Raw genomic sequence first — 20,783 nt, forward strand, 5'->3', positions numbered from 1 at the left:
CAGGCATACATTGGTGAGGACTCCTCAGCTGGTAGACCTGGAAGATGCAGTCTTCCCTGTGGTCTGCCAGCTGCAGTAAAACTGCAGAGCCAACCAGGCTTTCAGCACTCTGCTCCCAAACTGACTTCCCACCCATCCCACTCTTGTTCTAAGGATTGTTGGGTTTAAAAAAATCTCTGCTTGACGGTTGACTTTGGGATCTATAAAGTCTTGGTGTCAATGTGGTTTTATGTTCTGGGGGATTTTATTTCTGTCACCACTTCAATACGAGCTGTTGGACATGGATCCTTTTGGGGGGAAAGATGGCTACTAGTCCAGTCCTGGCATGTAAATTGTGGTATTTGGATTTACATCTAATATCTTCCAGCCTTTTATTTTTGTTACAATAGGATCATATCAGTTACTGACACAGTCTGCATTCAACTTCACGTCAGTGAAAAACAGCTCAAATTTCTGGGTTGTGGGTGGGGTGGAAATAAGACATTCTTATCAAGAACAATTCACATATGCTAAAACACAAAAAGGCAAAGCATTTAGCCAGTGATGTGTTTTTTCCAGAAAAAAATATGAATAGAAAATTTTCCAAAACCCTAAACAGAGCGTGATCTAATTTAGCATATTTATATTGACCTACATTTAGTAAACAAAAGGTACCCTGTGTTCATTTTATGACCCAACATAAAAAATACTTTAACTGAAATATTTGATTATGGAGAGTGATTTAAATGTTATATTCAAAGAAATGCAAAACTTTATATGGAAATTATTTTCATTAGAACAATAGTTAGAAGACAATATAGCTCTTATATTGTTTAGATTTAAGGAACATGTACTTCTCTTATATTGTTTAGTTTAAGGGAAAAAACCAAAGGAACTGAGAACAGTAACAGTGCAATCCTAGGAAATCAATGGACTCAGGATTACAATGTAACTTTAAGCATACTCAAAGTGCATAATATGCCACAGACATAGTTGCCCATTCATCTATTTCAACAGAATTTAACTCTTCCACTGAGACACAGTTTAACCATTACCATCCATGGCATCACTTTCAGCACTTGTTAGCTTCATATTAGATTGGTGACTAATTTAAAAATTTATATTAATAACCAAAAGTGCTAGGGATGGATCCAGATGGATGTTGGCCTGTATAATTTTGCTAATGTTTTAAATAAATAAATAGTTTGCAAAAATACTTCTTTCCAAATATCTAAGATCTATGAGCCAAAGGTGCTTAAAATAAGATTTGATGCATTTGTAATCATGCTGATCTGATGTACTAAGTTCTGAATTTCATTTTTTCTCAGATTAATTGTTGATTATGCAGAAGAATGGCTAAAGCTGGACTTTTGCTTTCCACACTCTTCTGTTTAGGCACTGTGGAGGCAGATACCCACTGTAAAACTAGCTTCCTCTCATGCTAGGCACATTGGGACTCATTGAAAGAACTGGAATTGAGCAAACTGAAGTGCCTCGTGTGAGATGAAGCAAGCTCTGAAGCAGAGAACTGCTTCTGCATTGTCCAGAGAGAAGCATGAATGCAGGAAAGTATAGAATCCAAGCCTAAACCTGTATAATTCTAGTTTTTAAAACATTGTTTATTCTGATTATAAAAAGCAGGAGGATTTAGGGTGATTAGGAATAAAAAGTGTACCTTTTTTACAGCTGATGGTAGAAACAAGATATATTAGGGGTATAGAAGAGTAGATGTTGTTGTTTCCACTGAGATCCATAAATAATCTTTCATTTTTATTAAATAGATGGATTGCTTTAACAAAAATGATTCAAAACAATCGTAAAATTGGTATTCTGAGCCTCCATTTTTGATTTAATAAATTTAACACCTTTTCTGAGTCTTGTTTTTTTCCTGTATGAATAAATTAGTTTCTGTTGCCCTTTCTTAAAATGATTTAACCCAATAACAATGGCAATAGTCTGGGGAAAAGCTGGATTTTTATAATATTACAATCATCATCACCAAATCTATCTAACCATGATAATTAACCATTTTGCCAGTTGGTTAAGTCTTCTTTTCATGGTTGTCACTATGGGATTAAATTCTAATTTCCTCAGCTGCAACAATACTTCTACAAATTTTTACCCTTAGGTATCTATTATGGATACTCAAGCTACACGACTTTTGAAATTCTAGTTGTGTGAGTTTTTTGCAGGGTGGGGAAGTGTTCATTGAAAAAATTTCTGACTTTCCATAGCTGACTTCTAATCTTAACATATTTTTAAAATCAGATAAAATCTGAGCTCTGGCCAGGATGCCCTAGGATCCATGAATTAAAAAACCATGCCATCCAGAAAGATATTTATGTAGATTGTTGATGGTTAAATCTTGGATTTGGTCTTTTTCTGGACTGATACAGTGAATGAGACTACAATAACAGTAATAAGAGGCATCCTTGTTTAGTGTGAATAACAACTGGGATTATTTGTAGTGACTGTAGTCCAAAAGATAATATAAATCTTTCTGATTTGCCCCCCATATTCATGTTAAGTCAGCAAGGTAGTTACCAGGCCATTCAAAAGTATCAAATACTTTATGAGCATCTACTGAACCAACTTGAAATTGTGATGTGGGTAATGAATGCATTAGTCCAAAAGTTCAACTTTAGTTCAACTAAAAGCTTTTTTCTCAACCGGCAGCTGTCACAGTAAGGGCAAACTTCTTCCTCCTTTTCCTCACACAGAGGAACTTCAGTCTGACCCTCCCTGGTCAGATTCCAAGTTTACACTCTCTTGTGACAATCTTGTCAGCGCCACTTTGTTACCTTCTTGCTGGCCAATCACAGAGAGGTGGGAGCAGCATGCCAATCATCCTCCCTTCAGGCAGTTGTTTTAATCCTCTACCTGTCTCTCTCTGGAGGCAGCATTTGGTAATTCTTGCATTTAATGCCCATGCCGTAACAGTAGCACACACCCTTGAAGATAGGGATAGAATTCAACAAGATCTGAACACACAGGAAAAGTGAGCAGATTCGAATAAGATGTGATTTAACATAGATAAGTGCTGGGTTCTCCACCTGGGTAACAAAAATGCAAAGCATGCATACTGGGTGAGGGATACACTTCTGAATAGGAGTGTGGTGAACAAGATTTTTGGACATGGGTCAATGGGAAGCTAAATATGATGCCGCAGCAAGAAAGGCAAAGGCAATCTTGGAGTGTATCAACAAAGGCATAACATCCAAATCACAGGATGTCATTGTCTCACTATATCCCATGTTGGTCAGGCCCCACCAGGAGTATTGTATGCAGTTCTGCAGGCCTTATTTCAAAAAAGATATGGACAAATGGGAACAGGTGCAGACAGCAACCAGGTTCATCGGGGCCTAGAGACCAAGCCTTACGAGGGAAGACTGAGGGACCTGGGAATATTCAGTTTGGAGAAGAGCAGGTTGAAAGGAGACATGATTGCTCTCTTTAAATATTTAAAAGGCTGTCACTTAGGGGAGGAAAGGGAATAGAGGACAGGATTTGCAATAATGGGTTTAAACTACAAGAAGGAAGGTACTAACAGGACATTAGAAAAAACTTCATGTTAAGAGTAATTCAACAGTGAAATTGGCTGCCTAGGGATGTGGTGGGTTCCCCCTCATTGGCACTCTTCAAGGAACAACTGGACAAATACTTGTTGGGGATGCTTTTGGCTGTTCCTAAATTGGGTAGGGGGTTGGAATAGATGGTCTGTAACACCCCTTCCAATTCTATGATTCCAGCCAACTTGAGTCGAAAAAGCTGAACCACTAACATTACAGCAATTCCTAGAGAAGGAATGGGGAGAATCTCACTTTAAAGTGAACATTCTAATGCTAAAAATTCGTATCTCTAATACCTCAAAGATCAGCTCCACATTTCATGTACTTATTACTGAAAAGCTATGCAAAGCCTTCATTCTGCCTGAAATTAGCAATATAAGATACATTCCACCTATCCTTTCTAAAATTGTTTCTACGACAGGACGGTGTGGATGACAAATTTCTTCCTCTGTGTTTGGTTTGCAGTTCATGCATGTGAAACGCAGCTCAGGAATTATTTACCAGGAAATTCAACAGCCTGCTATATCAAGCAACTAGCTAGGTGCATATTCATGAGTAGATTCACTAGCAAGAAGGGCTAGGAGGAACTCTTTCTCAAAAACAGATCCTAGCAGCAATGTACTTGATTAGCCAATTTCACACACAACACCAAGTGAAATAGTATTTTGTTTCTTCAATGAACAACTTATTTCACAGCACCAAACCAATCTTAAATAAGCCATTGTCTAGGATTCACTGTAATTTTTCAATGGCTATCGTTGAGACATATCCTGACAAAAGCAGCATAGAGCAGTTGTACTAACTAATCTATACTGAACATTTTTGAAATCTTTCAAGTAACATTTGAAGAATTCTTCAGCTGATTCAGGGAAGCAGATTTTTAATACATGCAAAGATATTCAATTAATCCAAGTGAAATTGTACAAATTATTTTGAAAGGATTCATGCAGTAAAATATCACATGCCTATGGTGGAGTAATTGTTCTATATAAATGAGCCAGAATTTTAATAAGCTGTTAAAAAAACCCTTAAGCTCTCAAGACTGAACTTGCTGTTCTCCAAACACACTTCCAGATCTTTAATGTATTAAGGCCAAACTATAAGATATGGGGTTTTTTAATGACTTTCCCCATGTCCATACAACAACTGCAGAGAACATCATTTGGAGCATCTGCAGGGGCCTGATTCAGACTGGAACTGAGGTGTGGGGGAAGGAGGGGCTCCTGCCTTCCCCCATGCACAATTTTTCTGAGGCAACAGCTCCAGAAGTTAGTTACCTGCCACATTTTGTTGCTCCACATGCAGCAGCTGGAACATGGGGCAAATAATTCCCCCTGGCCATTTTTGCTGACCAAAATAGCACAAAGAGGAAGGCAAGAGCTCCTCTCAATCCATACTGCAGTCCTGAGTTCAAATTGGGCTGCAGACTTTTAATATGACATTCCCCAAAGCTGGTGTGTGCTTACTGGGAAAGTGAATCTGTTCCAGTTTCGTTAAAAAAATGTATCATGAGGTTTCACTCTTAGATGCACCTTTCAACTACAGAACCTAAATGATCAAACCATACAACGTACACAAAAAGCACAAGGTAGCATGTAAAGAGTCATTTCTATGTTAGCACAAGATTCAAAACACATACTGATACAAACATGAGATTTCTTCCATTAATTCTATTTCCTTCATTTATGTAAGATTATCACATCTTCTCTCTGTATGTAAAATGTACCATGAGAAATTCATACAAATTCCATACTCTTAATTTTGTACAGACTTTAATCACTATGTGACTAAAAGCTTTCCTTACAACTAACTTTTTGGATCAAAAGACATAGAATTGGTTACCAGCTATAGAAACACCAATTCTATTTATGAAAATTGAAAACCTGAATTACAAAAACAAAGAAATTCTCAGTTCATTGTTCTTTATACCACTTGTTTACTCAGATCTTTTTCACCTTTAACTTGTATCACTGCATGAAAAACACAGCCCATTAATTTCCTGCATTTCTTTGCTATTGAGATGCATTAGAGGAGATTAAATGTTTACTGTGTAGCTCAACCTTCCCTCAGATGCAGATACTTTAAAATGACAAGAACTAGAAAACTGACATGCTCATAGTAATGATGACAACTGTTAACACTGCTAATTTAAGATTAAGAAAACTGCCTGTTGTCACAAACCTATATTGTTATTTTGTTTGGAACTGAGTTTTATTTGAGAAGAACACCATGTACTTACCTGGACTAGAGATCCGATCACGATATTTGGGTATATCACTACTCAACGTCTGCAGCATAACCCACATTGTGAATGTGAAGAGTGCAGCTAAGAATCCATAGAATACGAGATAAAACAGCAAAATTAAACCTGGAAAACAATTGAACATCAAATTAACAATGTATTTTCAGGGAAGCAGATGGAAGAGAATCATAATTTGATTATTTATGTTTGAAAGAAAAACATTTGAAACTTTATCCTACAACACTGAAACCAGTAGATCGACACACAATATTAAACACACAGTATTATGCAAGTTAACTTCCGGTATTCTTATTCTTGAACATTTTTACTAATTACATTGTTTAGAATGGAAACAGAGAAGTGTTAGTTGGACCTTTTGGTCTGCTATAGTAACATCCTTACGTACTGTGCTCAACAACAATTCTATCCCCAAGTTACACCTGCTGGGTGGTAAGGACACAATGAAATTCCTCTACATCTGTAATACACTAAATGATGGCAGCCTACCAATACAGTTTCTGTAGTGGAACTCTTATGCCAATGCTATAGTGTTGGACCAATAAGGAAAAATGGATGGAGTGTGGTGAGAAAACAGCAGGACCCATCTTATACCATCTAAGAGGTCACTCCCACTCCCCGTACAAATAGGTGGAAAATATTATGCTATAATATTAAACACAATGGTGTAAGTTTTGAAACTCCCACTGGAGTCAATGAAGAACTCTGGTGGGGGGGTTCTCCCCACCATTGCACTTGGTTAATTTATTTCATTATTGTTTTGTATGTTGATGTTAGTATTGTTGTTTTCTTGTTTTTATTGATTTTAACTTGTTCACCACCCAGAGCCCGAGGATGGGAGGTATATAAATTGAAATATAAAATAAATATAAAAATATCCTCCCATCTATTGCACATCAGAAGACTAGTTATTGATTAGTAAGTACCCTACTGGAACACAGAGTCAGGAGCATATAAGAACCATGAAGGGAACACAACTCACACATCAAGATATATGTTTATAGTGCTACTTCACTCTGTCTCCACGTTTAAAAAACTCTGAGACTTTGGTAAATAATTGGTTCTGCAACATTTCATTAGCATTCTTGGTATATGCAAAGTAAGATGAGCAGATGAGTAACACTTGTAACTTCAGACCCCACCTTAGGACTTCAAATACCACACATCTATTTTAAAAAAACTCCACTAGAAAAATGCAATTGGAACTACACGAAAGGTAACCCTGTTACACACAGGTAAGCAAGATGGCTCCACACTAGAGATGGGCACGAACCAGTAAAAAACCGAACCATGCGTTTCATGGTTCGTCAAATTTCACGAACCATGAACTTTCATGAACCGGCTCGTTTGGTTTGTGAAACCACCACAACCAGCTCAGAAAATCATCACTTCCAGGTCAGCAGAAGGTCTGCAGGAAGTCCATCCCCTGTTGCCTAGGAAACTGACTGACTGGCACCAGGCTGTCTGCAGTCACGAATCAAAAAACGAACCAAACAAACCAGCCTAAAGATCATGGCGGTTCGCAAGAAATGGAATCTGACGAACTGCAGTTCGCAAACCACAAACCGGCGTGGTTTGCACTTAATTTTGGTTCGTATTTCGGTTCGTGCCCATCTCTACTCCACACCTCAAAGTATGACTCTTGTATGTTTTCCATCTCTCTCAGAAGCAACCCCTAAAATGGCCAGAGTACTGCTGCCATCCCAATATAAAGAACATGTTACTCTTACTTAGGTTGTAGCAGGGAGATCGACCAAGGCAACAGAGGATAAATATCTCAGTTTTCCAATCTGCAGTAAGGTTTCCTTTGCTGGCCATACACAAACCCCAGGAATGCAAGGTGGAACACAATCACTACCGATGATAGCAAACCCCAAGCATTCCTCTTTGGTCATTGCTATGGTTTGATAAACATTGCAGACTCATGTTTGATTGCAAGGTCACAGCCACAGCATGTAGAGCATAAGTAACAGTAACCAGACACAATGGTTGGGAAAGCATTGCATCAATGACATTACTCTCTCAACAGGAAACCCCCTAAAAATCAACATGAAGGTGATCAGCAGATGAGCACACACCCACTAGAAAGGCAAAGGAGCTGGGCTGGACTATATGGAATGAAAACTGCACCCTCTCTCAGTTGCTCAAAGACCACCTGTTCACAGTAGAGTTTGCTGCAAAATAAGCTTTTGTGCATCACTAGCCCTGTCTTTCATAGGCTACTCCACAGGCAAACAAGCAGCAACTAGCATCGTGTACAGAAAATAAGGATATGCTGCATCATAGCATCAGCAGTGCCCAATGAAAAATTACCTGGTTCTATGATGGCTTGCCACATCTTTTTCTCCCCTAGCTGCTGTGCCATTCAAAAGTACATGGCATATGGAAATACAAGAGTTATAACTTCATCCCTGTTCAAAGGACTGAAAAACTGGCAACCCTCATTCATCTGTGATGCTATCAAAACTTATTATCAAAAAAACTTAGTCTGCCATTATTGCTGTTCAACACAAGACTATTTCACCTGTTTGCTCTCATAATAGTTGGCTAATACCCATACACATATACCTGCAGCCTGACACAAATATGATCCTGGAGAGCAAGAAAAATGCACTGTCATGATCTCGCATGTGTCCACTGCCTCATTTCAAGTGTGCTGCTATGCATGCAATATTGCTACACCTACAAAATTTACATAGGTGGATGATCTCCAGCATGCTAAGCGTGCACGTAATCACTGGGAGCCTTTTTTTAAAAAAAGAGATGCTGGGCATATGAAAGACCATACAGGTGAATTCTTGCCTGCCAGCACCATACTTAAATCAGACTTAAGATGTCTCTATAACTGGACACTCAAAGGAACCAAGGACAGTGCAGTATGTTCCCCATCACAACATCCTAGCAGAACTCCCTACATCTTGCCCACAGCTTTGCTTCTAGAGCACAAGCAAAGATGAGGGAGCAGGCCCTCACAGCTCAATGCCTCCATCATCCCACCCCAGTTACTACTGCTATGATACATCAAGCAATGGTGCTGCAAGGAAATGAGGTGGGGAGAGAGAAAACTAAACAGGTATACTATGGAAATAACCAACAGCAGAGGAAAATGTGGCTACATAGGATGAAGGGGGCTATGCAAAATGAGACAGAACCTGGGATATAAGTCAGTTTACCCAAGAAAAACATGAGCCACTCATTCTGAATCTTCCAAAAGGTAAGCTTTGCCTTTTTGATGCTATATTTAAATCTCTCCAGAACAGGACTTGAACCTCTATCTCCCATTGCTTTATGCTCTCCTACTGAACTACCAGGCTGTTCACTGTCTCTAAAGCCCTAACTATTAAAGCTCTCTCATAAATGGTTTTATCCCATGACACAGTAATCAATATAAACCTGCTATGGGAAAGCTTATAAACAGCTATCTGGAATCACTGGTAGCATAAGGGGGCTAAGATACTTTTCCTTGGGAGCCTGTAATTTTTAGGATCAGCATGAACACCCTTTAACCACCAGGTGAGGGACATCTTTTGAGCAGGAAATGAGGGTTCTTCCTGTCAACTCTTTTTTCCATTAAGAAAAGAGTACCTGAAGAACTGCTTATTGAAGCTGCGATCACCTATGTAACTAATCTAGGAGGAGCTGTCAGGGGAAAACCTGCTACCAAAGCAGCGTGACTGTATGTTGATCAGTACCCTCCATACTTCTGCAGTGTGGCGGAAGTCACAGTGTGTGCTAGGGATATCATGGGAGAGAGAGCACTAATCTCTACAGATATTACTGTTTTTACTGCACTGATAGGAGTAGATAGAATTCTGACTATTTAGTTGGATCCAACATTTCCACTAATGGAAAGCCCTTCTGTCAGTGGCACAGACTGTTCCTGCCTTCTCCATCCAGCTGCAACTCACTGATCTCCCTGAAGTGATGATACTGTGGAAAAGGGGACCTCAGGAACAGCTTAAAAAGCAAATCAGGGAACTTGGGTCGGGGGGGGGGGGGGGTTCAGCAAAAAAATACTCTCCTCTAATTCTGTTAATGGAAAACTTAGGATTCAACCCAACAAATGAAAGAGCTTTCTTTTTCTTTCCTAGCATGAGAAGCTAGGGGTGTCCCAATTAATGGACAATAATTTCAGGACAGATTCCCCAAACACAACATTACAATATAAAGTTTTCTACTGAAAGATGTTTCAGTAGAAAATTTTAAAAGGGATTTTAAAAGGGATTTAATTTTATTGTATTTACTACTGCTTACTCTTCCATCCTTGAATTATTATGCTTTTTTTACTTAACTTCCAGGAATACATAGTTGTACATAATCAGGTATTACCATAATACAGATTGAAATTTGACTATTACAAAATGCACTTGATTGACTGACTAGACAAATACCAGTCAAACATTTAAAGCATTAATTTATTGGAACAAACAATTACATTTCTTCAACAAAACTGTAGGACCCAGACCAGGGATAGGCAGCTCTTTTGTCCTGAGTGTCAAAAGCCACAACATTTACCTGTGAAGACATTGGTGTACTAGCAAGGGGAGGGGAGTGACAAGGGTTGGACTTGGCCAAGCACAAGGCATATGTTGTTTTTGTTTCTATATGGGAGTCAGGGTCTAAAATAAGACCGCTTTATATAAGTGCCTGTATGAAATGTCAGGAATGTCTAGTCCTGAAAGATGCTTGGTAGGCAAGGGTCTAGTGAGATCTTAGGATGCTGACAATCAACTTTTCATTCTTAGAATTTGCACACTCTGAACTGGTTATTGCTGTTCCAGAGAAAGGAATCCCATCTCACGAAACTACCTTTCGAAAAGGAAATGGCAGTAGCACTAACAAACCCCGTGCTTGTTTCTTTACATTAATTATATTATTCCTAATATACTAAGGGCCGTGTTATTCTATTACTCCTTTCTTACCCTTCTCTGAGTATGTTCCGTTCTGGCTCTCTAACTCACTATTTGGCATGTTAGAGTCTGAGCCAGTCCTGATTCTGGCCGGAAAAAACATCCTCCGTGATCACTGTGGTCAAGACCAGCAACTGTTCCCCTATATTCCTAGCCTTAGCCATTACATTTCGGTCTCTTCCTCCTCCCCACATCTGCCTTGGGCCCTCCATGTGCACAAAGCTTAGCCAGAAAAGACCACCAGGCAACACAGGCCCTGCTGCATGCTCCCTCCCTTCAGCAGGGGGGAATGTGTCATGGATACCTTTTCTCCCACAGCTGATCTGAATTGGGCCAGATAACCAACAGTGGCCCTTCCTGGGGCAGGACCAAAAAACACCAACAGAGACCACTGCTCCAGCAAAGGAAGTCATAAACCTGTGCTCAAATACACTCTGCTTTGGGATAAAGTAAGGAACTTACTCTGTCAGGAAAAATGCTCTGGTACCTTGAAGGTTGTCTTCTGGCAGCTCAGATCCTCCCAAAGACACATAGCCAGACTCCACTATGGGAATTTATAACTGACTTAGAGTTGCTACTTTTATCTACAAAAACTTTGAGTTGAGGACTGCTGGACATTTGTAGAATTATACAAAAAGGGGCAAGATTTTTTTTTAATGGACATTCAAGCAAAATGATCCTAAGCATGTGCTTTCATTTTTGTGAAGGCATTCTTGCCTCTAGACATTGTGGGTTGTAGTCTCCTGCCATGTGTCTGCTTACTGAAAATGGCAATGACCCCACAGATGATGTGTTGCCTTGAGAAGTAGCCTAAACACATATACAGGTCTGCACACACACTCCTTACCAAAAGCACCGTTCAAATTGGTTCCAGCAACTTTATTAGTTCTCAAGGGCAAAACTGCATAAGGCACACAGTAGATGATGTGCAACAGAAGCATGAACCCTTTAGAGAACAGACAATGTGTATTACATACAATCTGCCTTCCTAATATCAAAATTTGGATAGTTTTATTCCCAAATTATTAACTTAACAAAAGATACATTTTATTAGCTTTGTCTGTGAGCTAGTAGTAGCTGTTTCCGGGAGAAAAAAAACAGACCCAGCCATTATCACACCTCCTTTAATACATAGATTATCCATGCACTACATCTCCATAGGTAAACATGTCAAGTGATGAAAAATGCAGCAGCTAGAGGTGTCTACCACTGTGAACATGTTCAAACAATGAACGTATATAATAGTTTGTCAACTAAGTTGTGTATGTGTTTGTTTGTTTGTTTGTTTGTTTGTTTGTTTGTTTGTTTGTTTGTTTGTTTGTTTGTTAAACTTCTATCCCGCCCTCCCCGCAAGCGGGCTCAGGGCCTGTTACAACAGTAAAACATAATTTACATAAAAACTTCAATAAAACCACAGAATTAAAACCACCCCTAGACAGCAACCTTATACACCATCCCTGCCAATAATGCACAAACAGGTGGGCAAAAAGGAGGGTGAACAGGTATTTCAGTCAGCTCTAACTCATATGGGGCGGCCAGATGATTTTATGGCCCCCTGACAGAAGGCTGGTTGGGAGGCTTTCCAATGACTATTGGACCAGCCTCAACCATATACCTGGTGGAACATCTCAGTCTTCCAGGCCCACCGGAAAGATAGAAGATCCCAGCGGGTAGGAACTGATAGAAGATCCTGATGGGCAGTAAACAATTTACACACGGGATGTTAACTTGACTTGTATTTTCATTGCAGAAATCAAAAGCTTGGCTACAGAGATCACAATTCTTTGGTTGACCTCCACCAATAGCACTCCAAGCACCCTCTGTTCTGAGAACTATTTTTTTATCACCCAGCACCAGTTCCAGAAAATTTGTGTATGCTCAGACATAAAACCTACAGTGATATGAACTAATGACTCAACTAGGTTATTGGAACAGGGGGAAATCTATTATTAGAAGTAATATTTTAATACCTCCCTGTCAACAACGCAGTGAGAAACACATTAAATCTGGCTAGTGTAAAAGTGGTATCTTGGGAAAGTTAATATTGATAAGTAACACGTGTGTTGGTGTGGGATCACTGGGGCTAAATCAAAAAGGAGAACACACAGCACAAGCTTTAGTGTTTCTTGGGAATCAGTATCCTTCACATGAAGGATACTGGTTTTCAAAATCACAATTATTTTAAAAAGGAAACTGAAAAGTCTAAGGAGGTAAATTTCTTACCTATTGGGTTAAACCAGAATAGAGTATGAGACCCATCATTAGGCTATAAAGAAAATTGTTCTGATCATTAATATATAATAGACAGGTTCTGTATCTGAAGGCTGCTAACTGCACCGAATTTGTAAACGACATAAGGCCAGTTTCTAAACTAAGGCCCATAGAAGGTATATATCTAGGCACTTTTAAAACTGTTCTCAAGAATTTTAATTTAATTCAATTGAACGAGTAATTGCTTGCACCCAAACTGGTGCTGAATATAAAAACTGTTTTAGTATCTTGGTAATACACACTTGAAGCATCATAGGAATATACTGTGCGCCTGCTAAAAAGTAGAATATTACACTTGCCCCAATTGCCCCTTTGGCTTTAGCTACAATTGCTTCAATATGCAACTTCCAGCTTTATTTATCATCAAAAATAACCCTTTGATATTTATATGACTGAACTCGTTCCAATTTTTATATTACCTGTCATCCAGCTATTTAGAAGGTACGTAGCAGTTCCAAAGGAATTCATTTTAGTTATATTGTAGATCATAGATCTACAATGGATTGTAGATAAATATGTATTAAGTGTTCAATTTATTTCAATGTAGATCCAAAATCACCACCATATCCATTGTTCCACCTTGAAATACGTGCTTTTCACAACAGTCATGTTACCACTGTAGCATTTTACAAAAAAAACCCCCTAAAATCTTTAGGCTTAAAAACGTTTACATAAAAAGTATATACCTAAAAAATAGATGCTCTAATCCAACAGGGAATTAATGAAGCAATTACAAAATTGTGAAAGTGCAGCTGAGTCACTCACATAGCATCAGTTTAAAGACACAATTCTGAATGTTAAGGTTTTTTATGCTCTAAAACGTGAATACACATTAACAGGTTACATTTTCTATCATGAACTTTATTCATGCCAGACTTCTACATGTCAAAAAAGTATGAGACTGCTTTTCCTAAAGCAATCCATTCCCACCCCCTCCATCTTTTAAATGTTGAGCAGACTTTGAGATAATGACATTTTACTGCCAGAACAAACTCTTGTAGAAAAGTTCCTCTTACAGGATTTCTTTGTAGCTCCATGATAGGTTATCAGAGCTTCTACAAAACAGAAAAAAGTTGTACTTTCTGCCATTTCTTTCCTGAAGAGGCTGACATCACTTTAAAGTTTCAACACAAATATGATGTTGCAGTTTAGTGCAGTTACAATGTACTTTAGGCCATGAATGCCGTTTTCATTCCCCGCTCGGGGAAACCCAGTGACTCTGATGAACCTTTTTCCACTACAACATCTTCATGAAAAGAGAAATGAAAGGAAGTCGAGAGCTTGGGGGCAAGAGGAGGTACAAGTCATGATGGTAAGAAAAGGTGTCACAAATAGTTTCTATCCAAACAGTATGCCCACCAGAACAGAGTGAGAGGGGCTTTCAAAAGATCTTATTTCTCTTGGAAGCCACAAGTTATTTGAGGGCACAAAATCTTGGAACCTTCACTTCTATATAAAGCATAATCTTATGTTCATCTTTAGGACAGTTAACTTTCTGATTCACAGCCATAAATATCTTGAAGAGTTTAAGGTGGGTACTTGAGAGGTGGGTTCCGGAAATAACCCCCTCTCTTCCCTGCTGAGCACACTTAGATACCCCAGGAAAGGGTTATCAATTGACACTTTAGTTGGGTAGCACAGGCAGCAGAAATCACCAGAAGTTTTGAAGTCACAGGGAATAGTTTTTTTTTCCGTTAAACCCCCCCCCCCCCAGAAATATGCAGTACTTTCTTATCAAGAAAGCCTAAACTTATTTTATCACCAACTCTGCTCACCAACTAGCAGCCACTAGTTGGGGGTGACTATCTCTACAAATAAGCTAAGTGTCAAATCTTGGGCGCTTATTTTATTAACTAGACTTATATCCTGTCTTTCTGCCCTCACAAGGCCACCAAGGCAACTATCAAATTAAAACATACAAATTAAAGCCTCATCGTAAAAGCCATTAAAACTAACACAAACAGATCATTAAAACAATTCAAAACTAGACTTAGAATAAATACAAAATATAAAAAGAACAGTTAAAACACTGAGGAGATGGAATCGCTGACCACACTGCCATGTATTTCTGTATTTAAATCTTACTTTTAAAAGCTTTGTTTTCTGACTTTTTTGGGAAGCTAAATGAGATCTACCTAACAAACATTTCCTAATTTATACACTTATGTTTCATCTGAGTGTCCTACTCTAGTCTCACTTTAAAGGGGTGGGTGGGTTCCATGAGCCTAACATACTATTTATATTAAGGGATCCCAATTAGTAGTTTTAGGTTAAGGATTTTGTAAAACAGCAACAGAACAAATTATTGATTAGCTTGTTATTAAGTCCCAGGATTGAAATTAAACTAAGAAAAGGATAGAGTACATGATGTACGTGAGAGGAGAATTAGGAATGAATGTATATGGATAACTGGAATGAGAATCTTTTTAACTTGGTGCTTTGCACAAATGTAACTAGCACAATATTATCAATTCTCTACAGTATAGAAAGTAAAGCCTACTAAGTCTTTTTCGCATGCTTTTTGTATTTACGGGTACAAAAAAATTTAAACTGAACTCATTTATCTGTCCTCCATTAGTCTATTTTGTTGCTTTGCATCTTGGTTTCTTTGTTTACTCTTAACCTCAGCATATGCATTTCATAGAATGCTCTCTTTTCAATTATTCTCTCATAAAAGACAAAAGCTACTGAACATTTGTTTTACTGGCAAAGGCACAGGTTTTATGCATGCTTCTTGAGAATCAAAAGCAGAAAAGAATATATAACAACCAATGAAAAAGAAACGAAGAACAAGAATACTGGGTCAGACCTCTGGTCTACTCTGACTGGCAGCAGCTCTTCGGGGTTTCAGGCAGAGAGCTTTTACATCACCTACTTCCTGATACTTTCAACTGGGGATTCAACCTGGGGCCTTCTGAGTGCAGAGCAGATGCTCAAAGCACTGAGAAACAGCCCCATAACATTAAAACAGAAAAGAAGAATAACTTGTTCAGGACACAGCACCAATTTAGACCCACACAATCCCAGGAGCCTCCCTGATACTCCCTGGTCTGAGGATTTCATGTTCATTACTGCAAGCAGGAAATATGTTATCCAGATATACATTGCACTGTTTCAGTATTTATGTTTAAATGAAAATGATTACATTGACTAAAGTGCCAAAATTTTGACATTAAGCATCTTATTTTTCTCCCACAGAAGGGCACACACGTTCATATGAAACCACTAAACTCCAATTAAATTTTGTCCAATCAAATATACTATCAACTTCCTTTGTTTGCACTGTTTAAACTTAAGAAAAAAATAAAAGGCACTGAAAACCAGCACCCTAAATGCTCATGACACGCTGTAAACTCATCTGTTTCAACAGAACTTAAATTTCTTCTAGAGGTCACAGGGACACTCACTGTCACACTCCATAGGATCAGTTTCAAGTTCCATAGCAGATTGGCAGGTACACTATCCCTTCCAAAATGTGAAGGGAAACCTACAAATACAGTAACAATTTTAGCTTCAGTGTCATCCAGAACAATGAGCCAGCTGATGTCTCCATACAGCACATTCATATGTATGTACTGCAGCAAGAAGTTCCCTAGACGGGACAGCATTTTACTTTTAGACGCCTTGGCTGTTTCACATTAGCCTAAATGTAGCATGTTCACAAGCACAACAGTACTGCTACTGTCACTGCAAATGAACATATGTAAAGAGCTCTGAGCTAGTGTACCAAGCCTACAGCAGGGACAACTTGAAGTGAACATGTGGGTTGGTTGTATCCTCTACCAATTTCAAAATAAGTACCATTTAAGACAACAACACACTAAATTAGATAATGTAAATTATAACTAGAAATATACAACAGAATGTACAACTGTATACTCACTATAAGACTTCTAATGGCAAACAACTGAAGCGCATGTATAGAATTGTTATTTAAACCTAAATCCAGCTCCCTGCATTCTGAGAGTCTCTTCCTATATGCTATCACATCATAGCACATACTGTTCATCACCAAGGAACAGAATCCTAAACATTAAGAACTGAAACCTGCAGGTTTCAATTCTTAATGGTGGAGGTAAATAGGAACAGATGTAGTATCTACCCCAATGGAGTTTACAAGTGGACAAAACTGCCACTTTCATAATGGGGACAAAAGTCCACTCACAACTCCAGCAACTTCTGACAGGTCCATGGAGATAACAGCTCTACTTGCCTCTTGGTTCCAAGCTGTTTTAAAGGGTAAAACTTGTTCCCGATATTTGCCTTCCAAAGTGGGTTTCTCACACAGGATAAGCCAAATAAAGCTTCTAAAAAAAGAGCATTCCTAGAGTCAGTTCAAGGGAACAGTGACATGGATCCTACAGAAGGTATGCATGAAGAAACAATCCTTTCCCACCTGGCCCCTGATATCCAAAATGCTGGTGCTGGAAGTTGTGGGACTCATGTATACAAAAACCAATACAGCTGAGGGAGCTCACACCTCCTTCTTCTGTCCATGGTACTTCTGGTGATGCAGGAGTGATTCCAGCCTTGTTTACTCTCCTCACGGCTTCTGTTGTCCACATGACTCTCACACAGTCTTCAGCAGTAGTGATTTTGTGCTCTGCTCAAAATGAATGTACTGCATGGATGAGGAAAAATAATTCTCTATCCTATCCCTACTTGTCAAATTTGATGGTCCATTGGGTGACACAATAAGAGAATAACTATGTAACCTTCTCAAGATTGGTTTACTCGTATCTTGGAATAAATAGAAACATGAAAGTTGCTAGAATGCACTATCCCCTGCCCTCTTGCCCACAGGAAAGCCATGCCCATCAGTGTTCAGTATCAGTACCGGGATTTATATTTGCATATATTATGCATTTGCATTAATTATGCATTAAAGACACCTATGATCACTAGGTCAGGATCTGCTGCACTTTCTTTCACATTCTCACTTGGTATGCTGCATACTCTCAGGTATTGCTGTGACTCAGTGGTAGAGCATCTCCCTTGCATGGTTCCAGGTTCAATTCCTGGCATCTGCAGTTAAAAGAACCAGGCAGTAAATGATGGAAAGAACTCTGAGACCCTGAAGACCCACTGCCAGTCATTGTAGAAAATACTGACCTTGAAGGAACAATGGTCTGATTAAGTATGGCAGTTTCATGCATTTATTATTATCCCAAAGAATCAGAACTAGCAGATAACTACTTCAGCTAGCCTAAGTCATGTGAGATCGTTGAAAGTCCGGCACTCAGAATTCTACAATATGTTTAGGAATCTGGTTTCCCTTTTTCAAGTGGAGTTGAACTGAGACTCTTCAGCCTCAGGCAACAGTAATTAGAATACTTTCTCTAAGATTTCAAAAGCTCAGCAGTGAATAGTCCTGGAGCCTTTCCAGATGATGGTTCTACTGTACAGGGAATGTGCAATCTTTACTTAGTTGATAATACAAGTGTCCCTCCCCCAGCCTTTTAGTTGTGGGGAAATCATTTTCCCACACTCTGCAGTATGAATCATGAGAGAAGCTCTGCTGCATCAGACAGAAGATCAATGAAGCAAAGACATTTTTCGTATGTCTATCAGCCTATCAATTTCTTTCATGCCTTTCTTCTGAGAAGCTCAGGATGGCATACAGGGTCCTCCCCTCCACCTGTTTATTCTAATAACCACCCTGTGAGGTAGTTTAGGCTCATAGAATGTATGGGACAAGGTCACCCAGCTAACTTTATGGATAAGTGGATATTTGAAACTGGGCCTTCTCAAATCTTAATCCAACACTCTAACCACTACATCAATAACTGACAAGCAAATTCCTCTGAGCAATCCACAAGATGTTTCATCTAGCAAATCACAAATGATAATAAATCACCTAGAATTCAGCTACTTCCCTTTCACAGATATCCAAGCTAGCAATCATCTTGTGGCAGTGAATTTGGTAAAGTAATTATGCATTATATGAAGAATTAATCTAATCCAAGTTCAATTCAAAGTGCTAGTTATAACCTTTGAAGCTACTCATACCTATAATTCATGTGTCTGAAGGACCACACCTCCCTGTATAACCCTGTATGCCATCTGAGGACTTCTGATTGACAGAATTGCTCTAATACTCCGGGGGGGGGGGGCTGCTTGGCATCTGCTAGAGCCCACTCCTTCTCTATAGTGGCTCCTACCTTTCAGAAAAAACACCCTGAAGTTCTGAGGAGGACACCGTCTTTAGGCCAATTTGCAAGGGTTTTTAATGGTGTTTCATCTGTTTTTTCACAGGGAAGGATGTTACTCAGGTTTCACAGTATTTGATATATATTTGGAACTGTAAGCTACAAAGGAAAGGCAAGTTATGTTTTAATAAAATAAAATAATAAAAGAATTTTAAACCAGCAGTTTAAGTAACCGGGGGTGGAGGGAGAGAACAGTGCAAGTCACTGATTGAAGTCTACGTCCCCATTTTGTAAATTACCTCTCCTAACCAAAGTACATGCTAATTGATTGATACCACCATCAATCCCTTTTGCTCATTCAAAATCTGCCTTTTCCCTTGTAGCATCCTCTGTTTAAACAAGAGGAAAGCATGAAGCACAATCCTAACATTATACCCTTCTTAGCACATCAAAGTCATTATGCTTGAAAGGATGTCACTTTCCTTAGGATGCCACTGTAAATTGCTAGAAGAAAGTGGTGTTATTTATTGGAGAGATCAGTGTTTTTCCATGAAGCGGAAAACAGATGTTCACTATTAACTGTCCACTAATGCTAAGAGGTGGTTGTTACAATTTTCCTTTTAAACAGTGTTGGTACTTTCTTTGGTATATGTTTTCTTTGGCATATGTTTTCAAGGTCAGTTTCTCTCACATGATTTAGGCTGTCAGTAGTTAAACTACAGTCCTCTTCTACAGCAAAATAAAGTTTGTCAAAAGCTATGATAGAGACTCTTCTTCCATCCCGCCCTTCCCTAACTCTTCTCACATAACAATAAATGAGCTATTCCTAAAACCTGGCCTAAAAGGAACACGGAAAACGTTTAGCCATTGATTAAGATAAAAAATAAGTTTACCTTTCATTTCAAACTAGACTTTTTAAAGGCAAAACTATAATTGAAGCAGTTAAAAAAAATAAAGTTATCTTATTTGATGTCATATGGAATGAGGTTGCAAGAAAGGCACCTACTGATAAATGCCTGTGTCATCACTACAACACACTTCTTCCCAGTCCTAGATAGCAGAATGTTCTGAGACGGTATGTGTTCAAAAAAAGTTAATTCACAGAAGTAGCATTCATGATGCCTCTAATATTGCAGGGTGCGGACTCTACAGACCAGCAAAAGTATCCCTTTTTCTTCAACATCTATTACCTTTGTTTATTGTTCATTGGATTTTTTAAAAAGGCAAATTCAACTGTACATTCTCCTTAAGCAATGGAGTATACGTGTCTAAAATAAGCAGGGCAGCAAGTGAGTGACACACACCCTATAGCACATTTATAGCAAAGCAAGCTGCAGTTGAAAAGACAGAGCCAGAAAAAGCGGAGACACAACTAGAGGACTACTCTCAGTGCCACATCAGTCACACATCCGCAATCAGCTATTAGCCACTTCTGCCTCGTGTCTTCAACTGCAAACCTCTAATACTGGGATAGGGAAGGAATAGTTCCATGATCTAAGAATTCTTCACCTCAGTGCTGTCACAAAGGGAAATATTGCCTCCCAGTTTGTCCCTTGAGCCAATTTCCCCCTCAGCTACCTTCTCAGTCAGGAATACCCAATGTAGCAAGTCATATTCCAAAAGAAATTCCAAAAGGAACCAGTGG

The 20,783-nt window shown here is 38.9% G+C and overlaps 1 protein-coding gene across 2 annotated transcripts in view; it reads right to left on the bottom strand.

Moving 5' to 3' along the window:
* The window catches only part of ATP1B3 (ATPase Na+/K+ transporting subunit beta 3), a 46,772-nt gene that overhangs the window by 23,533 nt on the left and 2,456 nt on the right, over nucleotides 1-20,783 (bottom strand). The window contains exons 1-2 of one of the 2 annotated variants that reach the window (XM_054983699.1): nucleotides 17,386-17,569; nucleotides 5,788-5,916 (exon numbers count right to left, since the gene is read on the bottom strand). In XM_054983699.1, coding sequence (XP_054839674.1) covers nucleotides 5,788-5,916; nucleotides 17,386-17,554 — 298 coding nt within the window. In that variant the 5' untranslated portion in view covers nucleotides 17,555-17,569. Of the gene's footprint in view, nucleotides 1-5,787; nucleotides 5,917-17,385; nucleotides 17,570-20,783 lie in introns of those variants that run through there. The other variant, XM_054983700.1, reaches the window with a different exon arrangement.

This window comes from Eublepharis macularius, chromosome 6, assembly GCF_028583425.1.
Source record: "Eublepharis macularius isolate TG4126 chromosome 6, MPM_Emac_v1.0, whole genome shotgun sequence".
In the NCBI taxonomy this organism is placed as follows: Eukaryota; Metazoa; Chordata; class Lepidosauria; order Squamata; family Eublepharidae; genus Eublepharis; species Eublepharis macularius.